Genomic DNA, 25500 nt, shown 5'->3' on the forward strand with positions numbered 1-25500 from the left:
TTTATTTTTTTTATTTTTTAGATTTGATTTCTATTATTTTGATTATTATTTATTTTATTTGAGATAATTTATGAAACTATATTTTTTTTTAATTTTATTCTCATTCGATGTTTTAACTTGTAAGATTTGTTTTTTATTATTTTAACGAACTTGAAAAAAACAAAACATTAATAAGTTATTTTCCAACTTATTTTTCATTACATAGCCAAATATTGAAAAATATTTTATTTTCTTAAAATTTACTTTTCATAAAAAAATTATTTTTCAGCAGATAACAAAGCTATAACTAGGATAATCATCTTGCAAAATCATACTGTAAATTTTGTCTAATTCTTTGTTGGGAAATGGTGTTTCATTTGTAGAAATGGTGTGATTATAAATTCTAGAAATGGTGATAAATTTTTAATTTTAAAAAAAAATTATACACTTGTATTTTTATCATTTTACACTCAACTTATTTATCATAATTTTTTTATCTTTAATTTTTTTATTTTTTCTTTACATTTTTTTGAAAAAAATATTATTTTTTATTCTTCACACTTTAAATATTTACCACTCCTCTCTTCGTATTATTTTTTTTGTTTTTATCTTTATTTTTTAGTATTTTTTTAATTCTTTTCCTTTATATATATTTTTTAAAATTATTATAAAGAGTCGAGGCGAAAATCATTGCACCATGAAAATCTACTCATAATCCACACTGCATACACTAATCTAGTTTTAATTAAAACTAGATTATTGCAATCCAAATCAATTTTTTTAATATAAAATAATTCATGTTTTGCTAATATTTTTTCTAATAAAAAAATTAAATAATTTAAATGTTAGCTTGATATGATCTAGTTGACTTAATAAGTTTAAAGATAATCCAAACAATTGATAAAAAAATAGTTTTATTTAAAAAAATCAAAGGTAATATATTTATTTAAAAAATAAAAATAAAAATATATTAGATCAATCATAGTTAACTTGTTAAATTCACGACTCTAATCACGGAAGCATGATAACCTAACACAAAGTAAACAAAAAGAATTTTTAAAACTTAATTCTTAATTAACAATGTTATAAGATAAAATTAAAAAAAATCAATTAAAAAAATATAGAGACCATTTTCAACCTTTATTAACTTTTTAAAATTATACTTCAAATCATGAGACTGAAATAATACTATAGAAAACAAATAAAAATAAACTATAAAGTTTAACATTTAATAAATTAAATATTAAAAAATAAAATTAAAACTGACCAAAAAATTTCAAAAAAACCAAAAAAATAACATTGTTAAAATTAATAGTATTTTACTAGGTAGTGTATATTAAAAGCATCACTTTTTTTAGTATTAAGCTAAAATCAAATATTAAAAAATAAAAAGAAATGATAAAAAAACATAGATTAAAAAAACACAATACTATTAAAATAAATAGTATTTTGTGAGGTGTTGCATAATAAAAACACTATATCTTTTAGTATTTTATTAAATAAATAATGTTTTATCATATGTATAATAAAAACATCATATTTTAATTATTTTATTAAGACTAAATGTTTAGAGATAAAATTAAAATTTATAAAAAAAACATAAATTAAACCTAGAAAAAAAACATATTTCACTATTAAAATAAACAGTATTTTGTTATACAATGCACAATAAAAACACCTCCTTTTCTAGTATTTTTTAAAATTAAATAAATTAGATTCATGCACAACTCATAATATTTAGAATTCAAGTGATGAATGAATAGCCGCTAAACAACCGATAGATAATAAACCTGGTTTTTAGAATTTAAATATCACACTGTATTAAATTCTCATGAATTATTTGATGGGAAGATGATATTAATTTATATGAATGATAAATTAAATTAAATTTCACATTTTTCAATTACTGTACTTTTATTTGTTTATAATTTTCATGGGTAATTTAAATTAGAATTCGTTTGGAGTGTTTTTATGGTTTTTTTTTAAGTACGTCGTTTGGAGTGTTTTTATGGTTTTTTTTTTAAGTACGTTTTTACATAAAAATATATTAAAATAATATTTTTTAATTTTAAAAATTATTTTTTATGTTCACCACCCCAACCGCTGCATTTCTCAAACCCCATGCTCTAAACCTGCACCCTCCTCTTCGGGTTCAGGGTTTTACCGAATCGGGAATCCATCGACCACCATGACCCGATTCCAAAATGGATCACGCCTCCTCTCCTACACCTTCTTCCGCTCCAAAAAGACACCGTCAACTTCCCCAAACGCCGCTCTCCTCCAGGGCAACTTCCAAATCCAGCAACACCGCCACTTCTCCAACCTTGCACGCGTCACCACTAAAGAAGAAAAGGAGCCACGGTGGAAGGACTCGATGGACAGACTAAGAAACATCGGTATCTCCGCTCATATCGACTCCGGTAAAACCACTCTTACTGAACGCATACTCTATTACACTGGTCGAATTCACGAGATTCATGAGGTTCGCGGTCGTGATGGAGTTGGGGCTAAGATGGATTCCATGGACTTGGAGAGAGAGAAGGGGATCACTATCCAGTCTGCTGCTACTTACTGCACGTGGAATGGATATCAGGTACTTAAAACTTTGAAACGTTTCGGAACCTTTGCAGGTCAAGTTGAAACGTTTCGGGAAAATGACGAATTTTGTCCTAGTTTGTGTTGCTTGTGTTTGTTTTAGTTCCGAAGCAGTGAGAGGTCTCGATGGTTTTGTCTTCTTTTCTTTTCTTTTCTTTTTTCTATCCGGGGGTTTTTGTCAATTGTGGATTTTGTGATGTTTTGTTTATTTCGGGTTGAAAAGGGTTTTTTTTTTTCCCCGGCTTGATTGGGTAGCTTATGTGTTAAAAGAGGCAGTTTTGGAGAACGGAGTTTGGGGTTTTTATCATTTTTGGTGAGTTTATGTTTATTTGTCTTTTGAGTTAATTGAGTTTTATACATTGACAAGCTCGAGATTATATGAAATGAATGATTGGATTTCTTTTGAGTGCTCTTTTTTTTCCTACTAGGAAAGTGGTTTCGACGTGCAAGTTGGTTGGAGAAAGCATTTGCGAGTTTGGGTTCATTAGTTTGTATTGTTTTGTGAGGTTGTTTTCTCAAGTTTAGTGTTTTAAGAGCATAACTAGGGACACGTTGTGAAGTTCTATTGGGACTTGATTCGTTGGTTTGCTATGAAGTTTTTGTAAGATTGCTAATTGTGTTTCCTGAATTACATTAGTTCTCTTATTCAAAAAATGAAATTTAATTTTTTGCCGTATTAAAGATATAGATTGATTTAGGTTTTCCCTGCCCTTGTAAGATTTTAATAAAAAAAAAATTGTAAATTTGCTTGGGTGGTAAATTGATGGCCTGTTGGGAACTAGGTTTCTATGCAATTTGTTTTCTTCTTATGTTATGTTTTGTTTTAAACAATAACTATTGTTCCTTACTGTTAGAAAAATATAAGACACATGTAATGTAAACTTTGATGGAGTAGGCAATGCATGGTAATGTATCTTAACTAGTAGCTTGTATAAGCAGAGAAGGGAAAAAGTTTTGATTTGAAACATTCTGAAACTTTTCTACATGAATTTGGACTTTTTTGGGTATGAGGTTATGCTGTCTTTATTGCTTTTTTTGTGTTCTTAGATTGGCACTGTACTTTTTTTTTAGTTAACGGTTTCTGAAGCATCGGTCATATCTATTTGGTGAATTAGTGCTTGTTGTAAAACAGTGATGGTTTTTGCTGTGGTGATGTAGGTGAATATAATTGATACGCCAGGACATGTGGATTTTACAATAGAGGTGGAGAGGGCTCTGAGAGTGTTGGATGGTGCAATTCTGGTATTGTGTAGCGTGGGTGGAGTGCAAAGTCAGTCTATTACTGTGGATAGGCAAATGAGGAGATATGAGGTGCCTAGGCTTGCTTTTATTAATAAACTTGATCGAATGGGAGCTGATCCCTGGAAAGTTTTAAACCAGGTATGGTTGTGTTACTCTTCATTGTATCATGGATGTAATTTTATATTTAAAAATTCAATTAATTTCATTCTTTAGGTTTTTGCCAAATCTGTTTTGTCAATGATGGAAGTTTTCTGCTGTTTATGTTATAGTCCTTTGCAATCAAGTCAATCACTTGTGTGTTGTAGTTTTGAGTTCGATGGTTCTTTCTGTGATGAACTGTCTATTTATTGATGTTTATAATTTTTTTTCCCTTTTCTTTTATGAATCTTCCTCTCATTACTTATTATTGTGGTTCATTTTCTTAGGCAAGGTCTAAACTAAGACATCATAGTGCAGCAGTGCAAGTTCCAATTGGGCTGGAAGATGATTTTCAAGGCCTTATTGATGTTGTAAAGATGAAAGCATATTATTTCCATGGCTCAAATGGGTGAGTACATGAACACCTATGATGTTTGATTACTTTATTTTGTTGTGTAACTTTGGTTTATAATTTTGTACCATTTGAAGACTATTTTTTTCATTTTTCAGTGAAAAAGTTGTCACTGCAGAAATACCAGTTGAGATGGAGGCCTTAGCTGCAGAAAAACGGCGTGAACTAGTAGAAATAGTTTCTGAAGTTGATGATAAACTTGCAGATGCTTTTCTCACAGATGAGCCTATTTCATCCTCTGACCTTGAGGTATATCTAGAGACAAAAAATGTTTTTCCGAAAGAAAAGAACATTCATGAACTGTGATTTTTCAGCACCTATCTAGTATAGGTACAAGATACATCACCTCTTAAGTCATTATGCTCTTTTCTCTGATGCATCGGTTGGTGGGGCCTAGCTTTAAAATTTATGTGTCATTATTGTCAAATGTCTCGACAACACATGTAAAAGAGCTGTAAAATAAACTTTCTTGAGATCGCAATAAATTACATTTTGTGTTTGTATGTAATTTCTTTGGCCTTAAAGTTTAGAGAATTCATCTATCTTCTCGAGTAGGAGGCAATTCGCAGGGCTACTGTAGCGAAGAAATTTGTACCTGTATTCATGGGCAGTGCATTCAAGAACAAGGTAGTTTTTCTCCTTTTGTTTTCTCGATTCCTGTATCTTTGAGTCATTTGGGTATAGTTGATGGTAATCATTCTGTTCATTCACTTTTCTGTTTATTCATAATATCTTCTCTCTTTCATTTTTTTCCAATAGGGAGTACAGCCACTTCTAGATGGTGTACTTAGTTATTTGCCTTGTCCCACTGAAGTTGGTAACTATGCTCTTGACCAAACCAAGGATGAAGAGAAGGTATTCAGTTCAACAATTTAATCTTAATTTATACTATTTCCTCCACAAATTACGTATCAAGGCTGGGTGCAGGTTATGTTGTCTGGAACCCCAGATGGACCACTAGTGGCATTGGCTTTTAAATTAGAAGAAGGGCGTTTTGGTCAGTTGACATATCTAAGGCATGGCTTATTGCTGGTTTAGTTTTCATTTAATGCTTTTGCTGGTTTTGCATGAAAATGATCTGTTAGATTAGTACCAGACAAGTAGACATGCTAACATTTACTATTTTTTGTTTTCCTTCTTTCCTTCTTTTGTTTTTTATTTTTTTTATTTTGATGAAGAATCTACGAGGGTGTAATTGGCAAGGGTGATTTTATAATTAATGTAAACACAGGCAAGAAGATCAAGGTAAGTTTTTGGGCCTGTAATGTGATCTGGCTTCTATTTCATTACAGTCCTAATATTATTTCGTTATAGATTCCTCGTTTGGTTAGGATGCACTCTGATGAAATGGAGGTTAGTTATTGCACTCCGATATTTCTCTTCAATTTATGTTAATGTCATTATGGATGAATAATATTACATTTGTCCTGTTGTATTCTAGATATAGTTCATCATCTTTGGGAATTTTATGCTACAGGACATTCAAGAGGCACATGCTGGGCAAATAGTTGCTGTGTTCGGTGTGGATTGTGCTTCAGGTTATTCCTTTACATGCCAAGTCACCAATGTCTTATTTTTATATTGGTTTTCTTCATAGTTCTTCATGGAGAGTGTTCATGGGCGTCACAAGTAAAACATGTCTGTTGCTGGAAAAAAAGAGGATTTACTTCTATACTTGGGCACGAGACAACTTTTGAGATACTTTGATTGGTTGGAATGGGAACTGACTCTTCACCTAAATTTTACATTTTTCTTTCATCTTCATCAATGTTATTTAATCATTTTAATTAATTATTTCTGTTGTTATTGGGTGAAAAGGAGACACTTTTACTGATGGATCAGTTAAATACACTATGACCTCTATGAACGTCCCTGAGCCAGTTATGTCATTGGCCATTCAACCAGTCTCAAAAGACTCTGGAGGACAAGTAAGTGCAAAGGAAACGGATTTCCTTCCCATGATTTCGTGGCACTCAGTTTATAAATTATAGCCAGATATGAGGGTCTTAGGAGAGAGAATGTAGAGGCTTACACTTACATATTCGCTTGAAGTATCCTGCCCTCTAATTGATATAAATTTTTTTTTGTTTGGTATTTTTCCCAGTTTTCAAAAGCTTTGAATCGTTTTCAGAAAGAGGATCCCACTTTCCGTGTAGGCTTGGATCCTGAGAGTGGGCAGGTTTGTTTTTTTTTAAATGTTTACTTTCTGTTTCTTTAAGCACATGGTAACTTGTTGGTGTGATGCATGATGCTTGTGGGTAGACCATAATTTCTGGAATGGGAGAGTTGCGTTTGGACATATATGTGGAACGGATTAGGAGAGAGTACAAGGTATCTACCTTTTATGATTTTTTCCCCATTGATTTCTTTTCTGGTCAGAAATATTCTCCTTTGTTAATTTACATACTTCCACAACTTTGGCTTGAAAAGGTAGATGCAAGTGTTGGGAAGCCTCGTGTGAACTTCAGGGAAACCATCACTCAGCATGCTGAATTTGATTATTTACATAAGAAGCAAACTGGAGGACAAGGACAATATGGACGAGTATGCGGGTGAGTGTTTGGTGTTAATTTCTCACTCTGAAATTAAATTGTTATGGTATCTAATTTGCCCTATTGGTGTCCTAAACTATCATTTGCTTTTCACCCGCACACCTTTTAGCAGTATATCAATCAATGCAGTAGTTATGTATAGGACGTGACAAGCTGCTGCCTAGGTACTCCTGTTATTGCTAATTGTTTGAATTTGCTTTTTATTTTCTGAACTATCTGATCAAATTTGAACCATACTACAACTCTATAATTCTGATCCCAGGGAATACCTTCCTGTATTTTTCTATGTACAGGTACATTGAGCCGCTTCCACAGGGGTCAACAACTAAGTTTGAGTTTGATAACATGATCGTGGGACAGGTTATACCATCAAACTTTATTCCTTCTATTGAGAAGGGATTCAAGGAAGCTGCCAATTCGTGAGTAGCATTTGGCAACAGAAATTATAGTCCATATTTTGTTGTTTTTTAGAAAGTTCCTATATTATCCCATGAGTTTTTAAGTAGTTCTCTCTCTCTTAGTTTTGCCCTCAGGACAACATATGTTGGAACTGAAAATTTAAAGCTCTTTTTATTTGAACAATCTATCCTGTCGGCTGTGTTTGATGATGCATCATGCCTTCTTTTTTAATGAACTTTTATGACTAAAATTATGTGAAGTCTTTGCATATGGTGTTGGAATTGTTTTGGGAGCTTTTTTTCTTCATTTTTTTCCATTCATAATATAGACCCGCGTGAAAAGATGTGTGGTTTCAGTTGATAAAATTTGTGAGCCTTTCGCTCTTGCATGCACAGGGGCTCTTTAATTGGGCATCCAGTAGAAAATCTTCGAATTGCTTTGACAGATGGCGCTGCCCATGCTGTGGATTCTAGTGAACTTGCGTTTAAATTAGCATCAATATATGCTTTTAGACAGGTTCTTCCCTTATCCTGTGTTTAGAGGTGAACTCTCCCTTATGAATAGGCTGTACCCATTTTTGGAGCATCTAGTTCTGATTTTCTTTATTTCACCCCTATTAAACAGTGTTACACAGCTGCAAAACCTGTGATACTGGAACCTGTAATGCTGGTGGAACTGAAAGTACCAACAGAGTTTCAGGGAACCGTTGCGGGTGACATTAACAAGTGAGTGGTTTTTGTACCCATGTAGTATGTTATCATTGTTTCTTTGCTTTTTCTGGAACTCAAATTGTTTGTGTGTTTGCCATATGATAGGAGGAAAGGAGTGATTGTTGGAAATGACCAGGATGGGGATGACTCTATAATAACCGTCCATGTAAGCATAACTTTCTTCCTCTATATTCTTAGTATCTGAGGCCTAGTTCTGAAGCCAAAAGAAAAATAAATAAATAAAACAAGAGCTAAGGATATCGCAGTCATGATATCTTTGGTGATGCTTTAACCCCCACACTAATGGATTGTGAGTTCCTGTGATTGACTTTTCAGGTGCCTTTGAACAATATGTTTGGTTACTCAACTTCTCTTCGTTCAATGACACAGGTGACCATGAGTTGGAAATTCGAATGTCTTCCCTCTTTAAAGTGCCTAGTGTTTCTTTTCTCTATATTTGCACGTACAGCCTTATATATCTTTCACATTTTTTACAGGGAAAGGGTGAATTCACAATGGAATACAAAGAACATTCACCTGTTTCTCAGGATGTGCAAATGCAATTAGTAAACACCTACATGGCCAGCAAGGGTGCTGAATAATGAAGATTTCCATTAAAGCAAATGCCTCTATATTCCTTACATAAGCCACAAAGGTTTTATATATATATATATCCTTTTTGACGACCAAGTGTATTGTTATACAAATATCCATGAGTTAGATCAATCAGTTTTGGGATACAAAATAAATTTGTATTGCCCTGTGGGTGTGCATACATTAACTCAGCTTTCAACTCAACAAGTCGAAATGAAATCGCTAAATTTTGTCCTTTGATCTATTTGTTTTCCTTTACATGTAAAAAAACTATGAAAAACTGGTTCCGGGATTTCCTCTTGTGTAGCGAATATGCTCGGAAAAACTGTAGAAAACAAACCGGCTTTTATTCCCAAGCAAAGCCGTTGTACTTTGACTTTGTGCTTCTCGGGTTCAACGTGACTATTGATATAGCAGCTGCCTTCTTTTCCCTAAAAGATGGCTGGAAGACAGGTGCATCACTCTTGTCACAGCAGCATTACTTGTGAAGTTCTTTTTAGCGTCGCTTCATGAGTCTCGAACCCTTCTCACTTGATGTCTTAGAAAATTAAGCTTTCTTAAATATTTGCTCCATAATTCGTATGGATTGGTGGTAGCCCCCTTGTTGAGTGCTTGATCCAGTGCTTATTTGCATCTTATAGACCCTTTATGACATGAAAAATCAAGTTTATTCACCAAACAAAATAAATCCATCACTGTAGATGGCTGCAGATTTTACCTCTTGGGACCGGCTAATCTTACAAAAACTGTGTATGGACAACAGGACACTTGCAAATGCTAATGAAAGTCAACTGTTTGTGTTTGCCCCAATGCCCTTTTAAAGAATAACAGTGTTTTGATTTCTTAAATTAAACATACGTTGCTGGATTTTCATGGTCGAAATAAAGAAAGCATATCCAAGTGATGGAAGGGCAGAGGTCGTTAGTGTCCCCTCCAGTCAAGAATTAGGACCTTAGCTGTTAAAGAGAGAGAGAGAGAGAGAGAGTCGTCATGAAGGAAGACAAACACTACCAGATCAGTAATCAACAAAATCCTAGGTTTTTTTATTAGCTTTTGACAGTTTTGCGAAAGATCAAAATCCATCATGAAATGACGAAAGGGAGAGTTGATCTTTGGAAGCTAGTGATTCACGTCCGTTCTGTCGATGGTCATCTTCATACCAGTCCCGTGTCAGGAAAGAACAAAATCGCTACAGAGTTATGTTCCAAGAAAACTAGTCCATTTATATGCATTACACATGATGCACTCTTCTTTGTCATACATTTAAGAGACTTTCACGAGGAACATTTAGAGCTGCACTGTTCTGTCTGCGTATCTTCCTAAGAAAAGCATGTATATATAATCAGCAGCTGTTTTCTTATACAACTTTGAATCCCTGCGTGCCAGAACCTTTGTATTCCCCAGTATGTGAACAACACCTGCATCTCTACAGACACCCATAAATTCTAACTCATTTATCTCAGATGGGCTGCTTAGAAGACCAGACGACGCGATGACCCTGTTACTATGCAGGTGGCCATTAATAGACCTGATTGAATCTCCTGATGAAATTGTTCCATCCACGTTCAATGGCACCGAGTTGCCAGTTTGATTCAGAAGAACATCACTCTGCTGCTCAGTTTCCTAGTCATATATACTGTAGTCATCTGAGTCTGGACCCCTATCCATCATGGACTCAAGCCGGACGAATGTGGAAAGACTGTCAAAGAGTTTTCTTACAACACAACGGAACATACGGAAATTCATGGGTCCAATCAGCTTTACAAGGAATCTCTCTCCTTCAGGAACTGCATGGAAGGGAAGGTACTTCACACAGACAAAAACAACTATTGAACGGATGGCAGAAAGGTTTGTGATGAAATGGGAAAAAATGTGGGGCACTCTTCTTGCTAGTTCAGAGTAAACGAGTCCGATTCCAGGGACACGAACAAGTCCTAAACTGGGACCAAGCCCAAGAATCCATGCCATCGAAACCATACTGTGCAGCTCAAAATCATAACGTTTCTTGGTACCATAATGCCACACATACATGATGATAAGAAAAAAAATTAGCACATTTTGAAGAAATTTTGGTAAATTAAGCATTCTTGAATTTTATTTAAATAAAAAAAACTGTACAATTTGGTAAATTTTCGCATTTAGAAACTTTCACACTTCCTAGATACAATATTTTAAAATGTCGTTTTTGAATAGTAAGGTTTTTATTATTTTTTAAAAAGTAGTAATTTACCAAAACTTTTTTCAAACCATGCTGGAAAGGAAGAACACCCCTTACATTACATAGGAACCGATCTCAGGCCATCATGATGTCATGGGTGATCCATAACAAACACCGAGAGAAGGGACAGTGTAGTTAGGTGGGAAATTGTTTCTCCCTCTCAAGGAAAGAACTAATAAAACCAAATGAAGCATGTTTAGATGAGTTTCGACATGACTTATGAACAACTCCAGTATACCTGCAAAGAACTTTGAAAGAACAAATAATTTTTTTTTTCTTGGATGATTTTCATCATTGTTGACCACAATGTGCGGCTGAAAAATCAGAATAGAATCAGTAAGTTGGATGGAAAGACCAAAAACATGATCTACTCTTCGATTAAAAAAAAAATATATTATACATGGATAACTTGTCCAACATTCAATAGACTTTCACAAGGAACATTGAAAACCACAGTGTTTTCCCTGCACAACTTTCTTAGAAGAGCATACACATAATCAATTGCTATTTTCTTCCATAAACTGGAATCCTGTCTTGCTGCCACTACTGTATTCCCTAGAATGTGGACCACTCCAGAATCTCTACAGTTCCTCAAAAGTTGCAACTCACCATTCGTGATTTGGCTGATCACCTGATTGGATGGCAGGATAGCATTGTTTGCTTGCAACTCAGAATTTACAGTCGTTGAACCAACTGAAGAGATGGTTTCATCGACAGTGGAAGAAAGTTCGTCGCCGTTATAACCCGAAAGGCCATTTCTTAATTCCCTAGTCAGCTCATCATCTAAGCTATATTCATCCAAATCCGAACACCCTTCCATCATGCTCTCAAGCCTGACAAAACGAAAAAGGCTGTCAAAGAGCTTATTCTCAAAATCATCATCCTTCTTATGAAGGTCTTTATAGCCATATCTTGCAACACAACGGAAAATGTGGAAATCCTTGGATCCAATCCGCCTTACAAGGAATCTCTCTTCTTCCAGGACTGTATGGACTGGAAGGTACTTTATACAGACAAAAACCACAACAGAATGGAGTGCAGGTAGGTTGGTAAAAAAGTGCGAAAAAATGTGAGGAACCCCCCTGGCTAGTTCAGTGTATACAAGTCCAACGCCAGGCACCCGAACAAGACCTAAGCTTGGGCCAAGCCCAAGAATCCATGGCATTGAAACTTTGCTATGCACCTCAAACTCGTAGCGTTTCATTGTCCCATAATGCCAGGCACACATGATGGTTAAAAAGACTGCAGCAATTACTAGAGGAACCCAGCCACCTTGATTGATCTTGAAGAGTAAAGCAGAAAAGTAAGTAACCTCCACAACCAGGGACAGTAGAGTGAATACTAGGACAAGAATCCAATGCCACCGCCATACTAATAACATGATTAGAACCATAAGGGCTGTCGTCACCAGCATGACTATCACAACTGCAATTCCTGTCGAGATATGAAATGGCCTATGACATTTATATAATTCTGATATTATCTCTTCTTCTTTTTGGAAAAAAAGAAGAAGCTAGAAATGGAATTGTTTCGAGTAATTTGTAAGAAAGAAAGTTAGGTTTTACAGCTGACAAATATGATGTAGTATTGCCTTGTACAATTAAGGCATCACTATCACCTGCTTGACATCAACCACTACATGCATTTAATGATGAGTGTTTCTGATTACTAGTGTCCAAAAAGAAAACACGGGAAAAAGTGTCGTTCGAAAAGTTTCCAAGAGAATTTAACATGCAGCAATCTAATGAATGACCAGCAGGATGCATAGAAGAAAATTGTCAATAAAAATAATCTGAAGGCCATAAAAATGACAAGTGATAACCCATAAGAGAAAATGTTGGTCAGTCTGATTGTAGATTATCTCAGATATCATTATCACTAAGATCTTACTATCATGTCGAGGCCTAAAATCTGTGACACTAATGCATGACCATATTTTGTTACAAGGAGGTTTTTGTTAGCATTGTCAATCTCTGGACTAACTTTGAACCCTGTTCCTCAAAAACGGAAGGATGTCAGATTTGAAGTTCTACTGCGATATGTTTTTACTTCTGTTAATTCAAATAAATTCGCTGATAATACACATACCAGAAGCATTTCCAATTTGGCATTGATTTCTGAAACCAACTGTCACAGCGATGCAAAGAATCATAAGGATCCAATTAATTTCTGGGATGTATATATGGCTCAGCATTTTCTCTGATGTATGCATAACTTTAACTCTAGGAAAGCAATATACTGCAGCAGCCTGCTTGATCACTGAAAAAGTTGCAGTTATGGTAGCCTGGCTAGCAACAACTGCAGCGCCTGTCGCAATAATGAGCACTGGCCAATATATGCTATCTGCACAATACAAAGATTCACTATGTATTGGACCGCCACTTACTGCAGAGAATGAAGCATTATAAACAACTTCAAAAATTTCTAAGGAACATGCTAAGTTATATTGTTTTTCTCTTGGCTGACGGATCGAATCTGAGACAGGTACCTTTTATTTCAAAAAAATAAAAGGACACCTAAAACTATTTTCTATTCAGCAGGAGCCTACAAGAACTTCGCGCGTACAGACATGCTGAAGATCGGAACAAACCTGGAATAGATCGATAAAATGCATCAACTACATTATCCGAGTTTTTCAGGAGGTATGCAGCTTGTCCAGAATAGGCAGACAGAAGGCACGGAAATACTACTACTGTGAAAGCAATTTGTATGCTTGCCACTGAAAAATGGGATAGATCCGCAAAGAGGGCTTCCGTCCCTGTAATGGTTCACAACTAGACATTAGAATTGAGTACTACAAATGTAGTTGAATTATTTAATGAACATTAAATGGAATTTAAGAACATGACAAAGAAACTAACTGATAAAACATAAAAGTTTACCTGTTATACTGAGCATAACACCTCCAAGAGAAGTCCAGCTCTCTTTCCGACCCCTTTTGAAATATCGGTATATATAAAGTGGTGAAAAAGCTTTCAGAGCACTGCTATCATATTTGATAATATTGTATATGCCAATACCTCCGATTAAAAGAAACCAGAGGAGGACAACAGGGGCAAAAATCCAGGTAATTTTTTCTACGCCACGGTGTTGCAGACAGAACAAAACTACCAATATTATCACGGCAACAACAAGAACAATTTCTGTACAAGAGAAAATAAAGTATGCAGTCAGAGGAAAATCTCCTAAATTAGTGGAACATTGAAAGATTAGGGGATGAGGGAACTGTCTTGCGACAGGAACTAGTGCGTCAGATTATTTAGTCTCAGAGCAAGGAGATACCACTACTCATCTCAGGACGGCCTAACTTGATTCCTTGAACAGCCGATAAAACTGCAAAAGATGGTATTATCAACATCTTCTAAGAAGAATTTTGGCAAACAAAAGTAAGAGGGCAGGCACTAAATCCTGAAAACCTGAAATGGCCGGAGTGAGAATTCCATCCCCGATCACCATGCAAGTGCCTAAAAGAACGAGAACAAGAAGTGAATTCTTTCTGAATGTGTGTTTTTCCAACCATCTCTTGGTCTTTGCAGCAAAGGATTTTTCATGAAATGTAGAATGACTATAAGTTGTTAGTTTCTCATCAGAATGGTCTTGGTTGGGTATGGTCTTCAGTTTTGCATGTCGGCAGAGCAGCGAATAAAGAGCAAATGTCCCCCCTGCACCAGAAAGAGGATAAAAGGTCAGAATAATTTAATTGCTTCATCAACATTAGTTTGAGTTTACTTTACCTTGTCCATTATCATTTGCCCTACAAACAATGAAAACATATTTCAGGAGAGGGACGAGAGTGAGAGAATATATAATCAGTGATAGAGCTCCAATCACGTCCTCTGGATCCTTGATTCCATCAGGAAATGTGTTGTAGAAAACATATAAAGGAGATGTGCCTAAATCTCCATACACCACACCAAGGCTTTGGAATGCAAGCTGGAGGAGACATAAAGTAGAAGAGTCCTGGAAGAAACGAGCTGAATGAGCAGTGAAATCAATCTTTCGAGAATGTAGCAATTACGGTATTCTAATCCACTCTTTTTTCTGGCATCCTACATTCTATGACTCCACATACAGAAATACAACTGCAGTGCATGCTGGCAGGCATCATAAACAGCAGGAATTCAATTCTTGATTAACATTTATAACTACCTCTTCACCGCCATCTCTATTACGAGCTAAATGCAAAGAACAAGTAATTTGGTTTAGATTACTTGGGGAGTTTAAAAACCTTTTGTAATTTGAATCCATAGTTAGGTCATGCCTGGGCTTCTGTAATAGCGATTGCTGTCTATTTCCATAAACCAAGAATTACGAAGGATAATGTTATATACCTTTTCATCAAACCTGTTCCCAAGCCCCCCACCCTCTTCATCCATAGGTGGATCAAGCTCCTGCTGCAAGGCCCACATTCTACCTTTATTACCAATTTCCTCGTTATCTATTGATAACGAGGCCATCTGCAGTCCAATTCCAACAATTCTTCTCCTTTCACCAAGAAACCTCTCTGCTATAATCAATCTCCTTTATTTAGTCTTCTTAATTCTTCCCCAAACTGCTCATTCTCGCCAGAAAAAATCCCAAACCCAGACAAAACCTGAAGAGAGCTGGAAATCAAGAAGTTGTCATCAACTTGTAACAATTCATTACGGGAAAAAAAAAACCAAAACGGAACATAAACATCAAGCCAAATTCAGTGACCCTAAATGGCATGATATTGCATTACATTATGGAGCCATGGGATCCAGCACTGAGTATTTCAAATCCCAAAATGAAAATGAAAAGGGCTGGTTCACATTAACCAGAGCCAATCTGGAAAGGTAGACAAACGTGAACAAATAGAATCCGCGGAAACACAGAACTTGTTCACAGTTGTCAAAATTGGAATAAATATTTGACTGTACATAATACTAAAAATGGCAAACAAGAACAATGAGCTCATGAAATGCTACACCTTTCACATTCTAAGTAACAGCAAACTTAAGATTACGAGCAGACTGCGAAAAATCAATTAAACCCTTCCATCATTTCACACACACAAAAACAAAGATGTTAACGGAGACGTATATTTATTATTATTATTATTATTATTATTATTATTATTATTATTATTATTATTACACCTTAGAAATTAGCCTCATGAATTTATTTATTTATTTTGTATGGAAGGAACAGTTTTTTTGTGCTACACTTGCCAAACATTATTATTATTATTTTAACATAAACCCAATCCTTGTCAGGGCAGACATGGCTCTCTCACCTCATCAGAAGCTTTTATAAATAAAGGCATGTTTAATAAAGCTTAATTATAAAAAGCCTTCTAAAAAGTCTCGGGTTATTTATAGAATCAAAGAGATTTGTTAAGATTATAAAACTACCATTTATTATTTCTAGTGCCATAATCATCATGTGATTCTCAGATGATATACATTCGGTGAACCTTTCTGGATTACACCCAGCTCCCTGTAAAACTTATCCATCATGATTTTTATTTAATTTACTATATAATAAAAATCTATGTTTATAAACACTAAAAGAAAGTGTTTTTTTTTTTTATTCATTTACAAATTACACCAACACTATCCTCATCTTCATGTAGATCAAGTATTTGACAAACTAATTTGGTTATTCTTTCTAAATATAAAATATGGAAATAGTGAGAAAAAAAGGTATTTAATATAAGAATTGGAGATGATAATATAAAATAAATTTATCTTGAGACAGTTCTACAGTAAATTTATACATTTTTAAAATATATAGAGAGACTGTGTATCTCCCTTGTTCTCCTTCCTTTTTAGAAAGTGTAGTTTGATCAAAAACATGTGTCCCTGTCTCTTTTGACTGCTTCTATAGGAATACGGGTCTTTCTCATTTTTTAACAGCTCACTCAGTTTCCAAGTTGACTTGGCAAGTTGGATATTTTTTTCTGGACCAATTGAAGATTGGGTTTCACAAAAGAAACAAACAAGTAAAACCCAATTGCAATAATCAGCAAGGCCTATCCGAGTAAAACATGGCTGCCTTTAACAGCTTGGGTTAACGCTGTGTTTGGCACTGTTGTTAGAAAGTATTTTTTTTCTTTCCAGCTCCTTACTCATTTTTTTTCTTTTTTTTGTCTCATTGTGTTCTATGTATTGGGATGTGGATGTTATGGTTCTCAAGTGTTTTGCCATGTTTTTTTTTGTTGATATTAACGTAGAACGATGATTTTAAATTCAATGTACTTCGCTATTTTTCTCTGTTGTTAGTTTGGCGTGGTACTTGCATGTTCTTTGTCTGCGGTTCTTTTTCATTTCTCCAACTGTTAACTTATCCTTTTCTTTTATGTCTTTTCTAGTGTTTTGTCCAATACTTTCTTTGAATATGTAGCGATTATTATCTATATCCTTCGTGTATCTTTTTTCTTTTCCTGTTCACCCTATAAATTAAGGACTTTCAAGCTGTTCACCCTGTAATGTTTTCGATATTGATTATTATATAATTAATATAAATAGTAGAATATAAAATGTAATCTGGTATACAAAGTGTTCGGACGCTTAAGTTACAAGATATTTGAAGTAATTTTTCCTTAAATATTCCTATTATCTGACGTTACCCTCGTCCCTCCCTCCCTCTCCCTCTTGAAGATGTAGCAGAGAAACAACGAGATAGAAATAACCAAGAGATTCAAGATCCAAATAAATATCAACATCAACTAGATACGATCATTGAATTATAGCCATGCCAACTCGCAAAAGCAATAGAGATTGGTTAGATATAAGTGTGCGCCTTGTAAAGCGCTTAGAAAATGTTCAACCATCACTATGTCGGGATGTATTCATAGCACTATGCTGATATGATTTGTTTTAGAGCCTTTGCTTTATATCAGTGTCAATGGTTTCAACTTTCAACCGTTTTTATCTTTTTCTACGCCTTAAAATAAGGTTGTTTTTTCTTCTTCTTTTCTAGATAAGACGAAGGAGGTTTTCATTTCATATTTGGTGTAAGAATTTGTCAAAGCATTTTGCTTAGAATCTTTTTCGGATCCCATCTGAGAATTGGCATCTTTATCATTGATATTGTGATGACTATATCACGCTCCATATCATCAGTTTTGGGGTTGCTAATGATGGGATAGCTGCTTTTTCCTTCACTTTGCTTTGCTTTTTGTAATTTGGACTCTGTGCCGATTGTTTTCTGATAAATTATCATTTTAGATTGTTTTGTTTATTTGCCAACATACTCTTCCTTGCAAATTTCTCAGGGTTTGTGCTTTCCTCTTGCTTGCCATCAACGCTTGAAAAGGCAGGTTCGCTCCTGTCTGTTGTCTTGGTAATTTTTTTTCCCATGTTGCTACTGTCTCTTCTTCTCAGCATGCGTGTTGTTTCTTCTGCTTTTTGCTTGCTTATGCGTGTGTTGTTCCTTCTGCTTTTTGCTTGTTTTCTTTGTATATTCTATATTTTTTTCCCTTTTTAGCTTGCTCTTATCAACAGTTGCATAAAAAAAATATTTATACATAGAATATCTGTCCGACGTTCAAGAGACTCTCATGGGGAACATTAAAAATCACACTGTTTTCCCTACAAATTTTTCTAAGAAATGCATATATATAATCAACAGCTATCTTCTTGTAGAATGTTGAATCCCTCCTAGCTCTCACCACCGTATTCCCCATTATGTGCACCACCCCAGCATCCCTACAATTATTCAAAAATTCTGTCTGGTCAACCTCCGCCTGGCTGCTAGTTCGATCGGACGACTTACTGGTAAAATTTGCGTGTGATGGAGACCTGATCTGCACGATCGAGTCAACGAATGAAATAGTGGGATCAGCAAACGAGGAAGCTGTGTTTCCATTATCATTCAAAAGGGCTTCTCTCGACCGCTCAGTTTGCGGCCCATATAAACTATACTCGTCTGAATCTGAACATCCTTCCATCATAGTCTCGAGCCGGACAAACAAGAACAGGCTATCAAAGAGTTTTTTCTCAAAATCTTCATCCTTCTTGTGAAGGTCTTTATATCCATACCTTGCAACACAACGAAACATGTGAAAATTCTTTGGTCCAATCCGCTTGACAAGGAATCTCTCTTCTTCAGGGACAGTGTAGACAGGGAGGTACTTCACACAGACAAAAACAACAACAGAATGTATGGCAGGTAGATTTGTAATGAAGTGAGAAAAGATGCGGGGAACCCCTCTTGCCAGCTCGGTGTACACAAGCCCAATCCCTGGGACTCTCACCAGTCCTAAACTGGGGCCAAGCCCTACAATCCATGCCATAGAAACCTTACTGTGCATCTCAAACTCGTAACGTTTCAATGTACCATAATGCCAAACATACATGATGACAAGAAAGGCAGCTGCAATCACAAGCGGCACCCACCCACCTTGATCAATCTTGAAGAGTACAGCAGAGAAGTAGGTGCATTCCACAACCAGTGATAAGCCAGTGAACAGCAAGACAAGAATCCAATGGCAGCGCCACACCAATAACATGATTAGAATCATTAGCAAAGTGGTTACCAGCATGACTATCACAACAGCTGTCCCTGTTGTTGCACAGGATTTTGTTCAATTTAGAGCAATGCATCATAAAGAAGTAAAATGCATGAAACAAAATGCATGAGCAAAATTTGGACTTTGATCTGCTTTTAGCAATCACAAGTTACATTAAGCAAGAGACATGTTACTCTCAACAACACATTTTAGGAAGCTCTTGGAACTTGTTCCCAGAAAGTTAAGCATAGGTGTCTTAGCAAAGTCAAAAGATTAGCAGAATAAAAGAAGATAATCTTTTTCTTGGTTTGAACTTCAGAAAGAAAGAAGATGGATCAGGTTAATTTCATGCCCACTTGTTCAGCCACACATAAGTCATTCTCTTCAACAAACTTACCATAAGCATTACCGATTTGAATTTGGTTCTTGAAACCAGCAGTGACACAGATGCAAAGGATCATAAGGATCCAATTTATATCTGGAATATATATCTGGCCTAGGAACTTTTTTGATGTATGTACAACTTTGACTCTTGGAAAACATCCAAGTGCAAGAGCCTGCTTGATTATTGAAAAAGTTGCAGTTATGGTAGCCTGACTCGCGACTACAGCAGCTGCAGTTGCGACAATGAACATTGGCCAATATATTCTATCTGCCACGTCAGAAAGAAGGTATACATTAGCATCTGTCCAGTAACATCATCTTCATCAAAAATTTGTTTCTATGGGAAGAGAAAGACTGGTGTTAAGATGGTAGCACAACCTTAATAAGAACATCAAGCCCAATAAGACGTTCATCAAAACATGGAGATAGATATGCCTAAGCAGACAGGATTAAAAATGAAATTTGGCCAGCACAGGAAACTGTTCTTTGAGTTCGGTCCTGAAATTTTGATGGTCAAAGCATATGCTTGTGGGAAACTAAGCTGTGAGAAGCTTTTTAATTCCATATTACAAGTGTTTAGGATAACTTCATGCAAGTCCACAAGGCGTCCGTAGGGCTGAACACTCTTGGTGGGCTTTTCCTTTTCTGAGATCCTTGAATAATCACTAAAGCTTTGATTCCAAATAAATGATCTGAAATCCCTGCATTAGCCACTTCATAGCCATTCTAAAATCAAAACAAGGACTAAATTCTCAAGATGCTTTGTGTTTTTCCAACTGAAATTTATTCTAGTGGTTTGTGGAAAAAACTGGGATAATAAATTTCCAAGCAATGATTTTCAGTGACCATGAATCATATCTTACCACATCATATCTATGAGTTTCACCACAGCCTAACAGCGAGCCCAACACATAAAATTTTGAAAATTGAAAAATTTGAGCGTTTGAACTCTGGATTTTCAAGTCTGTTTAGTTGAGAGATATTCCTAATCCCCAAGACCTCTACTTGAAGGAGAACTTGTCATACATTTTCATTTCTTCCACAATAAGTATATGCCTCAAGATCCACAGCCAAGAGGAGAGCTTATTTCGTTACTTGTCCTCTTATTGTTTATCTTTCTCTATTTTTGCATTGCATAACAGTAAAAAGACCATAACATGCACCTCACAAGAGTTGCAGGAAATGAAGAAAATGAAGAAGTAACAATAGAAGGCTAGGAAACCCAACTAAAATATACTTTTTACCTGGAATAGAACGATAGAATGCATCAACCACATGTTCCTTGTTTTGCATAAGATAAGCGGCTTGTCCAGAATATGCTAAAAGAAGACAAGGAAAAACAACTGCGGTAAAAGCAATCTGTACAGCTGAAACTGGAAAATGGGCTAGATCAGCAAAAAGTGCCTCCGTACCTGTAGCAGTTCCTAACAACAATCAGTATACTGCTATAATCTTAGATTTGATGTTAACAAATTTTAAAAGGTTTAAACATGATGGGAGGAAAAGGATTTATGTACTCAAACTTCACAAGCATAGAGCCACCAATTCATTTGATAATTACCAGTTATACTGAGCATAATCCCTCCCAGGGAAGTCCAACTATCTCTACCTCCCCTTCTAAAATACCGATAAATATATACAGGTGAAAAGGCTTTCAGAACACCAGTATCATATTTCCAGATGTTGAACAGGCCGATACCCCCAATTAAGAGAAACCAAAGCAGCACAATTGGGGCAAAGAGCCAGCTGACTTTATCTGTTCCATAGTGTTGCATGCTAAACAAACCCACCAATATTACAACTGCAACAACTATAACTACATCTGCACCAAAGAAAACATAAAAGTTAAAGATTCAGAAATCCAAATTGCTAGAAAACTGAGGCTAAAAAAACAATACAATTGGTTGCAGAAAGGAAAAAACAATGACAAGGTTTTGTTGATTTTCGGGAGAAGAAAAATACCGTTACTTAGTTTGGGGTGGTTTACCTTGATCCCGCCAGAAGCTGAAAGAACTGTCATCGAAGAGTGGTTAAGCATTTCCAGGGGAATTGAAATAAATTAAAACTAACATAAACTAACAGCTAAGGGAAAACACCCCAGGCCCCAGATAAACCACGAGTACATGCTATATGCCAAACATGATAATCACATGAAACTTTTATCCTTTAATCATTCTCTAGGTATCAATACATCAATTGGATTTCTTTACCCACAGATCCCATTAGCAACCCGAGCGTCCAAAGATTTATCATGAGAATAATCAAAAACATTCTAATGGCTAAACAGAAGTTGTTGCAACAAAGCAATATGAACGCAGTTATTAAAATATAGTGTACAATACACATTAAAACAAACCACTATGATTTCTTCCTAGAATAAGCTATCTAGCTAATTTTTTAAAGGTTCTAACATAAACACAAACATGCAATCGCACCCAGAAATCATACGCCAAAGCAATAAGAATTTTATAGATAGACCAACAGAAAATTTATAAGTTCGTAGTCATCAACGTACCAGATATTGCTGGAGTGAGAATCCCATCACCAATCAACATACAAGTGCCAACAAGGACAAGAATAAGAAGCGCATTCCTTCTGAATGCATATCTCTCCAACCATCGCTTAGTTGTAGCAGCAAATGATTGCTCATGGAAAGTGGAACGGCTATATGTTGTCAGCTCTTCATCTGTTCGATGTTGATTTGGAATAGTTCTAACTTTAGCATGCCGACAGAGTAACGAGTAGAGGGCAAATGTTCCACCTGTGCCATGAAGAGGATAATTTCAAGTCCAGTGATTCTCATCAACGTCAAGGCAAGAAACATCACAAATGTGTGCTACACTAGGCACATACTCAAATTCCAAATCAAAGTCAAAACCTGAAATTCTTATGCAAGTTGTGCTTACAAGAACATCACTGTACAGTGTATTTTTTAAAATGAGATAATAAAAAATAGTTTTCTTTCTGTTCACATGGCTATATCAAACAAAACTTACTGAAAAAATAATGGAGTAACAAATTGATCCACAGAAAATCTCTATACCTTAGAAGTGTCATGGTTTACTATCAAAATCTATGCCAATACCAGAAGAAATAAAATAACAAAGAAAATTTATGATCACACAACTATTCAAGCAGCAAAAAGGAGAAACTAGCCTGATAGCGCACACACTTCTTCTTATAATACTTTCATTATAGTTAGAATCTGGATGTAAACACAAATGACAGAAATCATCCCAGTACGTCATAAGGTATAGCTCTATAAATTCCCCTATCAAAATCATTAACCCATAGAATCAGAGCTACGTGTATTATACAATGAACTAGTTTACCTTGGCCGTTGTCATTTGCTTTACACACGATGAAGACATACTTAAGGAGTGGGATAAGAGTAAGCGAGTATATGATCAATGAAAGAGCTCCAATCACATCATCTGAATCATTGATTCCACGAGGGAACGTATTGTAGAACACGTACAAGGGAGAGGTGCCCAAGTCTCCATAAACCACCCCAAGACTCTGGAAGGCAAGCCGCAGAAGTAAAAGGGCTGAGAACTTCTGAAAGTAGCAAAAATTGTATTAGCAAACAAACTAAAATCAGCATCATACCCCAAAATCCATTGATTTAACGAAACAATAATTATTTACATTAGAAATCTCATTTATGAAAGTGTATAAAATAAGTATATCCACAAATACCAGCATCCTTATTGCAAGAATATAACTAATTAAGTCCATTCATTTGTGATTTAAAGACAAAGTTAACAGGGTCTGCAAATGTAAATCCAAGCATATGCAAGAGTTGGTGTCAAAATCAGCTCATCCCAGGAAGGAAAAATGGCATCAGCAAGGAGCGTGTGTTGTCTGACTTCACCAAGCACAACTGAATTCCATTTATTCGTTTGCTTTTAGCAATTGAGTGGATGAGAGAGAGAAGGGAAATTGTAATGCTCCAGTACCTTTTCCCTGTACATATTTCTGAGCCTTCCAGCTTCCTCATCCATGGGCTGATCAAGTTTCTGATCCAAATCCCACATGCTTCCTTTATTGCTGTCGCTGTCTTCCTCAACCTCTACTCTTGGAGTCATTTCCATACTCAATTCCATATGAATTTTCTACCTTTCACCGTACAATCCAATCTCTCTCTCTCTCTCTACCCTAAATAACAGAAAGTCCACACAAAAGAATCTCCTACCAGCACCAAGATTCCAACTCTCAAAACAAAACCAATATGAATTTAAAGAAAGAATCTCCTACCAGCACCAAGATTCCAAGTCTCAAAACAAAACCAATAATTAAAAAATAACAAGAAGATTGCAACCCAAGTTTAAAACTCACTCTTTACTTGAAATCCGTCCCAAAGTCTAATAAATAATTGAAGCTCACCACTAGAATATAGAGAGAGGAAAAAAAAACAGAAACAGTATACAAAAAAACCGAACAAATATTTACTTATAGATTATTCTAAACCCGAATTAAGCTGAGAAACTGACACCGATCAGGAAGTTTAAATGGAAACAAAACTACTGACTTTAGAACAAAACGAGCTGATAAAGAATCAAAATTGAAGTTTCACGACACTTGAATTCAGTGCCAAAAGGCCAACACAACAAAAAAGGAACAAATATCCAACAACACAGAGACACTCAATTTAGGATAGAATAGCTCAAAAACATCTCATATAAACAAAAACAATAATGAAAGCAGAGACAAAAATGTTTAAGACAAATTTCAGTTTGTCCCTTTAAATTCCTAAGTGGGGTCATTTCAATTTCAGCCACAGGACCTCAGAAAACCATTAAAAAAATACAACATAAATATGGAGTGAAAACCAGAGATTAAGAAAATCCAAGTCGGTTTTTGATGATGGAGGGAGTCTGTAACAGAAAAGGAAGAGAGAGAACCAAAGAAGAAGTGCTTTTGATGCAGGTTGTCAAAAGTTTTCTTTTTTCTTTTTGGCTGCTACCTTATTTACTACACGCAGAAAAAAACAGAAGTTTCAGTGACCAGAGAGTTATCAAACAAAGAAAGGAGGCAGATAAGAGGGGAGTTCTTGTTACTTAGCTCTTGTCTTAGGCAGATAAGAGGGGAGTTCTTGTTACTCCAGACTCCAGAGCTCTTGTCCTTTTCTTGTGTGTTTGTCTGGGAAGGATTAAAACTTTATTAGTTATAGACATTTTTCTTTTGTTTATTTTATTTTATTTTATTTTTACTTGTTTATTGCTGAATGATGGAAGTACCTGTGAAAGAATAGAATTAAAGAAAAAAAGAATAATATCCTAAAAATATTTTTGATTATTTTTTTATTTTTAGATTACTTTAATATATTAATCTTAAAATAAATAATAAAAAAATATTATTTTTTAAATATATTTTAAAATACAATTAATATCACAACAGTAAACAGCCTCTAAGTAAATAAGTTGGGAAGGTATTCTCTTATAATTTCTTAAAAATATCTTTAATTATTTTTTATTTTAAATTTTTTTTAATATATTAATGTTAAAAAAATATTTTTTAAAATTAAAAAAATTTAAAAATATCTTTAATTATTTTTTATTTTAAATTTTTTTTAATATATTAATGTTAAAAAAATTAATATCGCGATACTAATCAGCCTCTAAGTAAGTGGGGAAGGTATTCTCTTATAATTTCTTAAAAATATCTTTAATTATTTTTTATTTTTAAATTTTTTTAATATGTTAATGTTAAAAAAAAATTTAAATAAAAAAAACAAATAATATCGCGATACTAGTCAGCCTCTAAGTAAGAGGGGAAGGTAATCTCTTGGCTGTTTAATG

At 35.0% G+C, this 25500-nt stretch overlaps 3 protein-coding genes across 8 annotated transcripts; 1 reads left to right on the plus strand and 2 right to left on the minus strand.

Moving 5' to 3' along the window:
- The first annotated feature begins 2075 nt into the window (after window positions 1-2075).
- Window positions 2076-8865, plus strand: LOC105132285 (elongation factor G-1, mitochondrial-like). Its single transcript, XM_011035673.1, has 20 exons — window positions 2076-2572; window positions 3733-3954; window positions 4242-4363; window positions 4465-4615; window positions 4922-4993; window positions 5126-5221; window positions 5294-5382; window positions 5545-5611; window positions 5681-5719; window positions 5844-5904; window positions 6185-6294; window positions 6471-6545; window positions 6629-6697; window positions 6797-6918; window positions 7212-7337; window positions 7713-7833; window positions 7942-8042; window positions 8133-8193; window positions 8364-8417; window positions 8525-8865. The coding sequence occupies exons 1-20, from the start codon at window positions 2168-2170 to the stop codon at window positions 8627-8629; spliced, it is 2268 nt and encodes a 755-aa protein (XP_011033975.1). The 5' UTR covers window positions 2076-2167; the 3' UTR covers window positions 8630-8865.
- A 2317-nt stretch (window positions 8866-11182) lies between these two features.
- Window positions 11183-15879, minus strand: LOC105132283 (potassium transporter 11-like). 4 transcript variants are annotated; one of them, XM_011035671.1, is made up of 9 exons: window positions 15563-15879; window positions 15171-15433; window positions 14574-14799; window positions 14256-14501; window positions 14122-14172; window positions 13722-13982; window positions 13430-13597; window positions 12928-13182; window positions 11183-12273 (listed from the first exon to the last, which is right to left on the minus strand). In XM_011035671.1, the coding sequence occupies exons 2-9, from the start codon at window positions 15294-15296 to the stop codon at window positions 11234-11236; spliced, it is 2373 nt and encodes a 790-aa protein (XP_011033973.1). In that variant the 5' UTR covers window positions 15297-15433; window positions 15563-15879; the 3' UTR covers window positions 11183-11233. The 4 variants fall into 4 exon arrangements, with proteins under 4 accessions (XP_011033973.1, XP_011033972.1, XP_011033974.1 ...); XM_011035670.1 differs by having other exon boundaries at window positions 15171-15443; XM_011035672.1 differs by having other exon boundaries at window positions 15171-15443; window positions 15791-15869.
- A 2413-nt stretch (window positions 15880-18292) lies between these two features.
- Window positions 18293-23944, minus strand: LOC105132282 (potassium transporter 10-like). Of its 3 annotated transcripts, none has more exons than XM_011035666.1 (8): window positions 23659-23944; window positions 23032-23257; window positions 22215-22460; window positions 21662-21712; window positions 21261-21521; window positions 20944-21111; window positions 19713-19967; window positions 18293-19368 (listed from the first exon to the last, which is right to left on the minus strand). In XM_011035666.1, the coding sequence occupies exons 1-8, from the start codon at window positions 23803-23805 to the stop codon at window positions 18326-18328; spliced, it is 2397 nt and encodes a 798-aa protein (XP_011033968.1). In that variant the 5' UTR covers window positions 23806-23944; the 3' UTR covers window positions 18293-18325. The 3 variants fall into 3 exon arrangements, with proteins under 3 accessions (XP_011033968.1, XP_011033970.1, XP_011033969.1); XM_011035668.1 differs by having other exon boundaries at window positions 19686-19967; XM_011035667.1 differs by lacking the exon at window positions 21662-21712.
- Between the last annotated feature and the right edge of the window lie 1556 nt (window positions 23945-25500).

This window comes from Populus euphratica, unplaced genomic scaffold, assembly GCF_000495115.2.
Source record: "Populus euphratica unplaced genomic scaffold, PopEup_1.0 scaffold39.1, whole genome shotgun sequence".
NCBI classification, from domain to species: Eukaryota; Viridiplantae; Streptophyta; class Magnoliopsida; order Malpighiales; family Salicaceae; genus Populus; species Populus euphratica.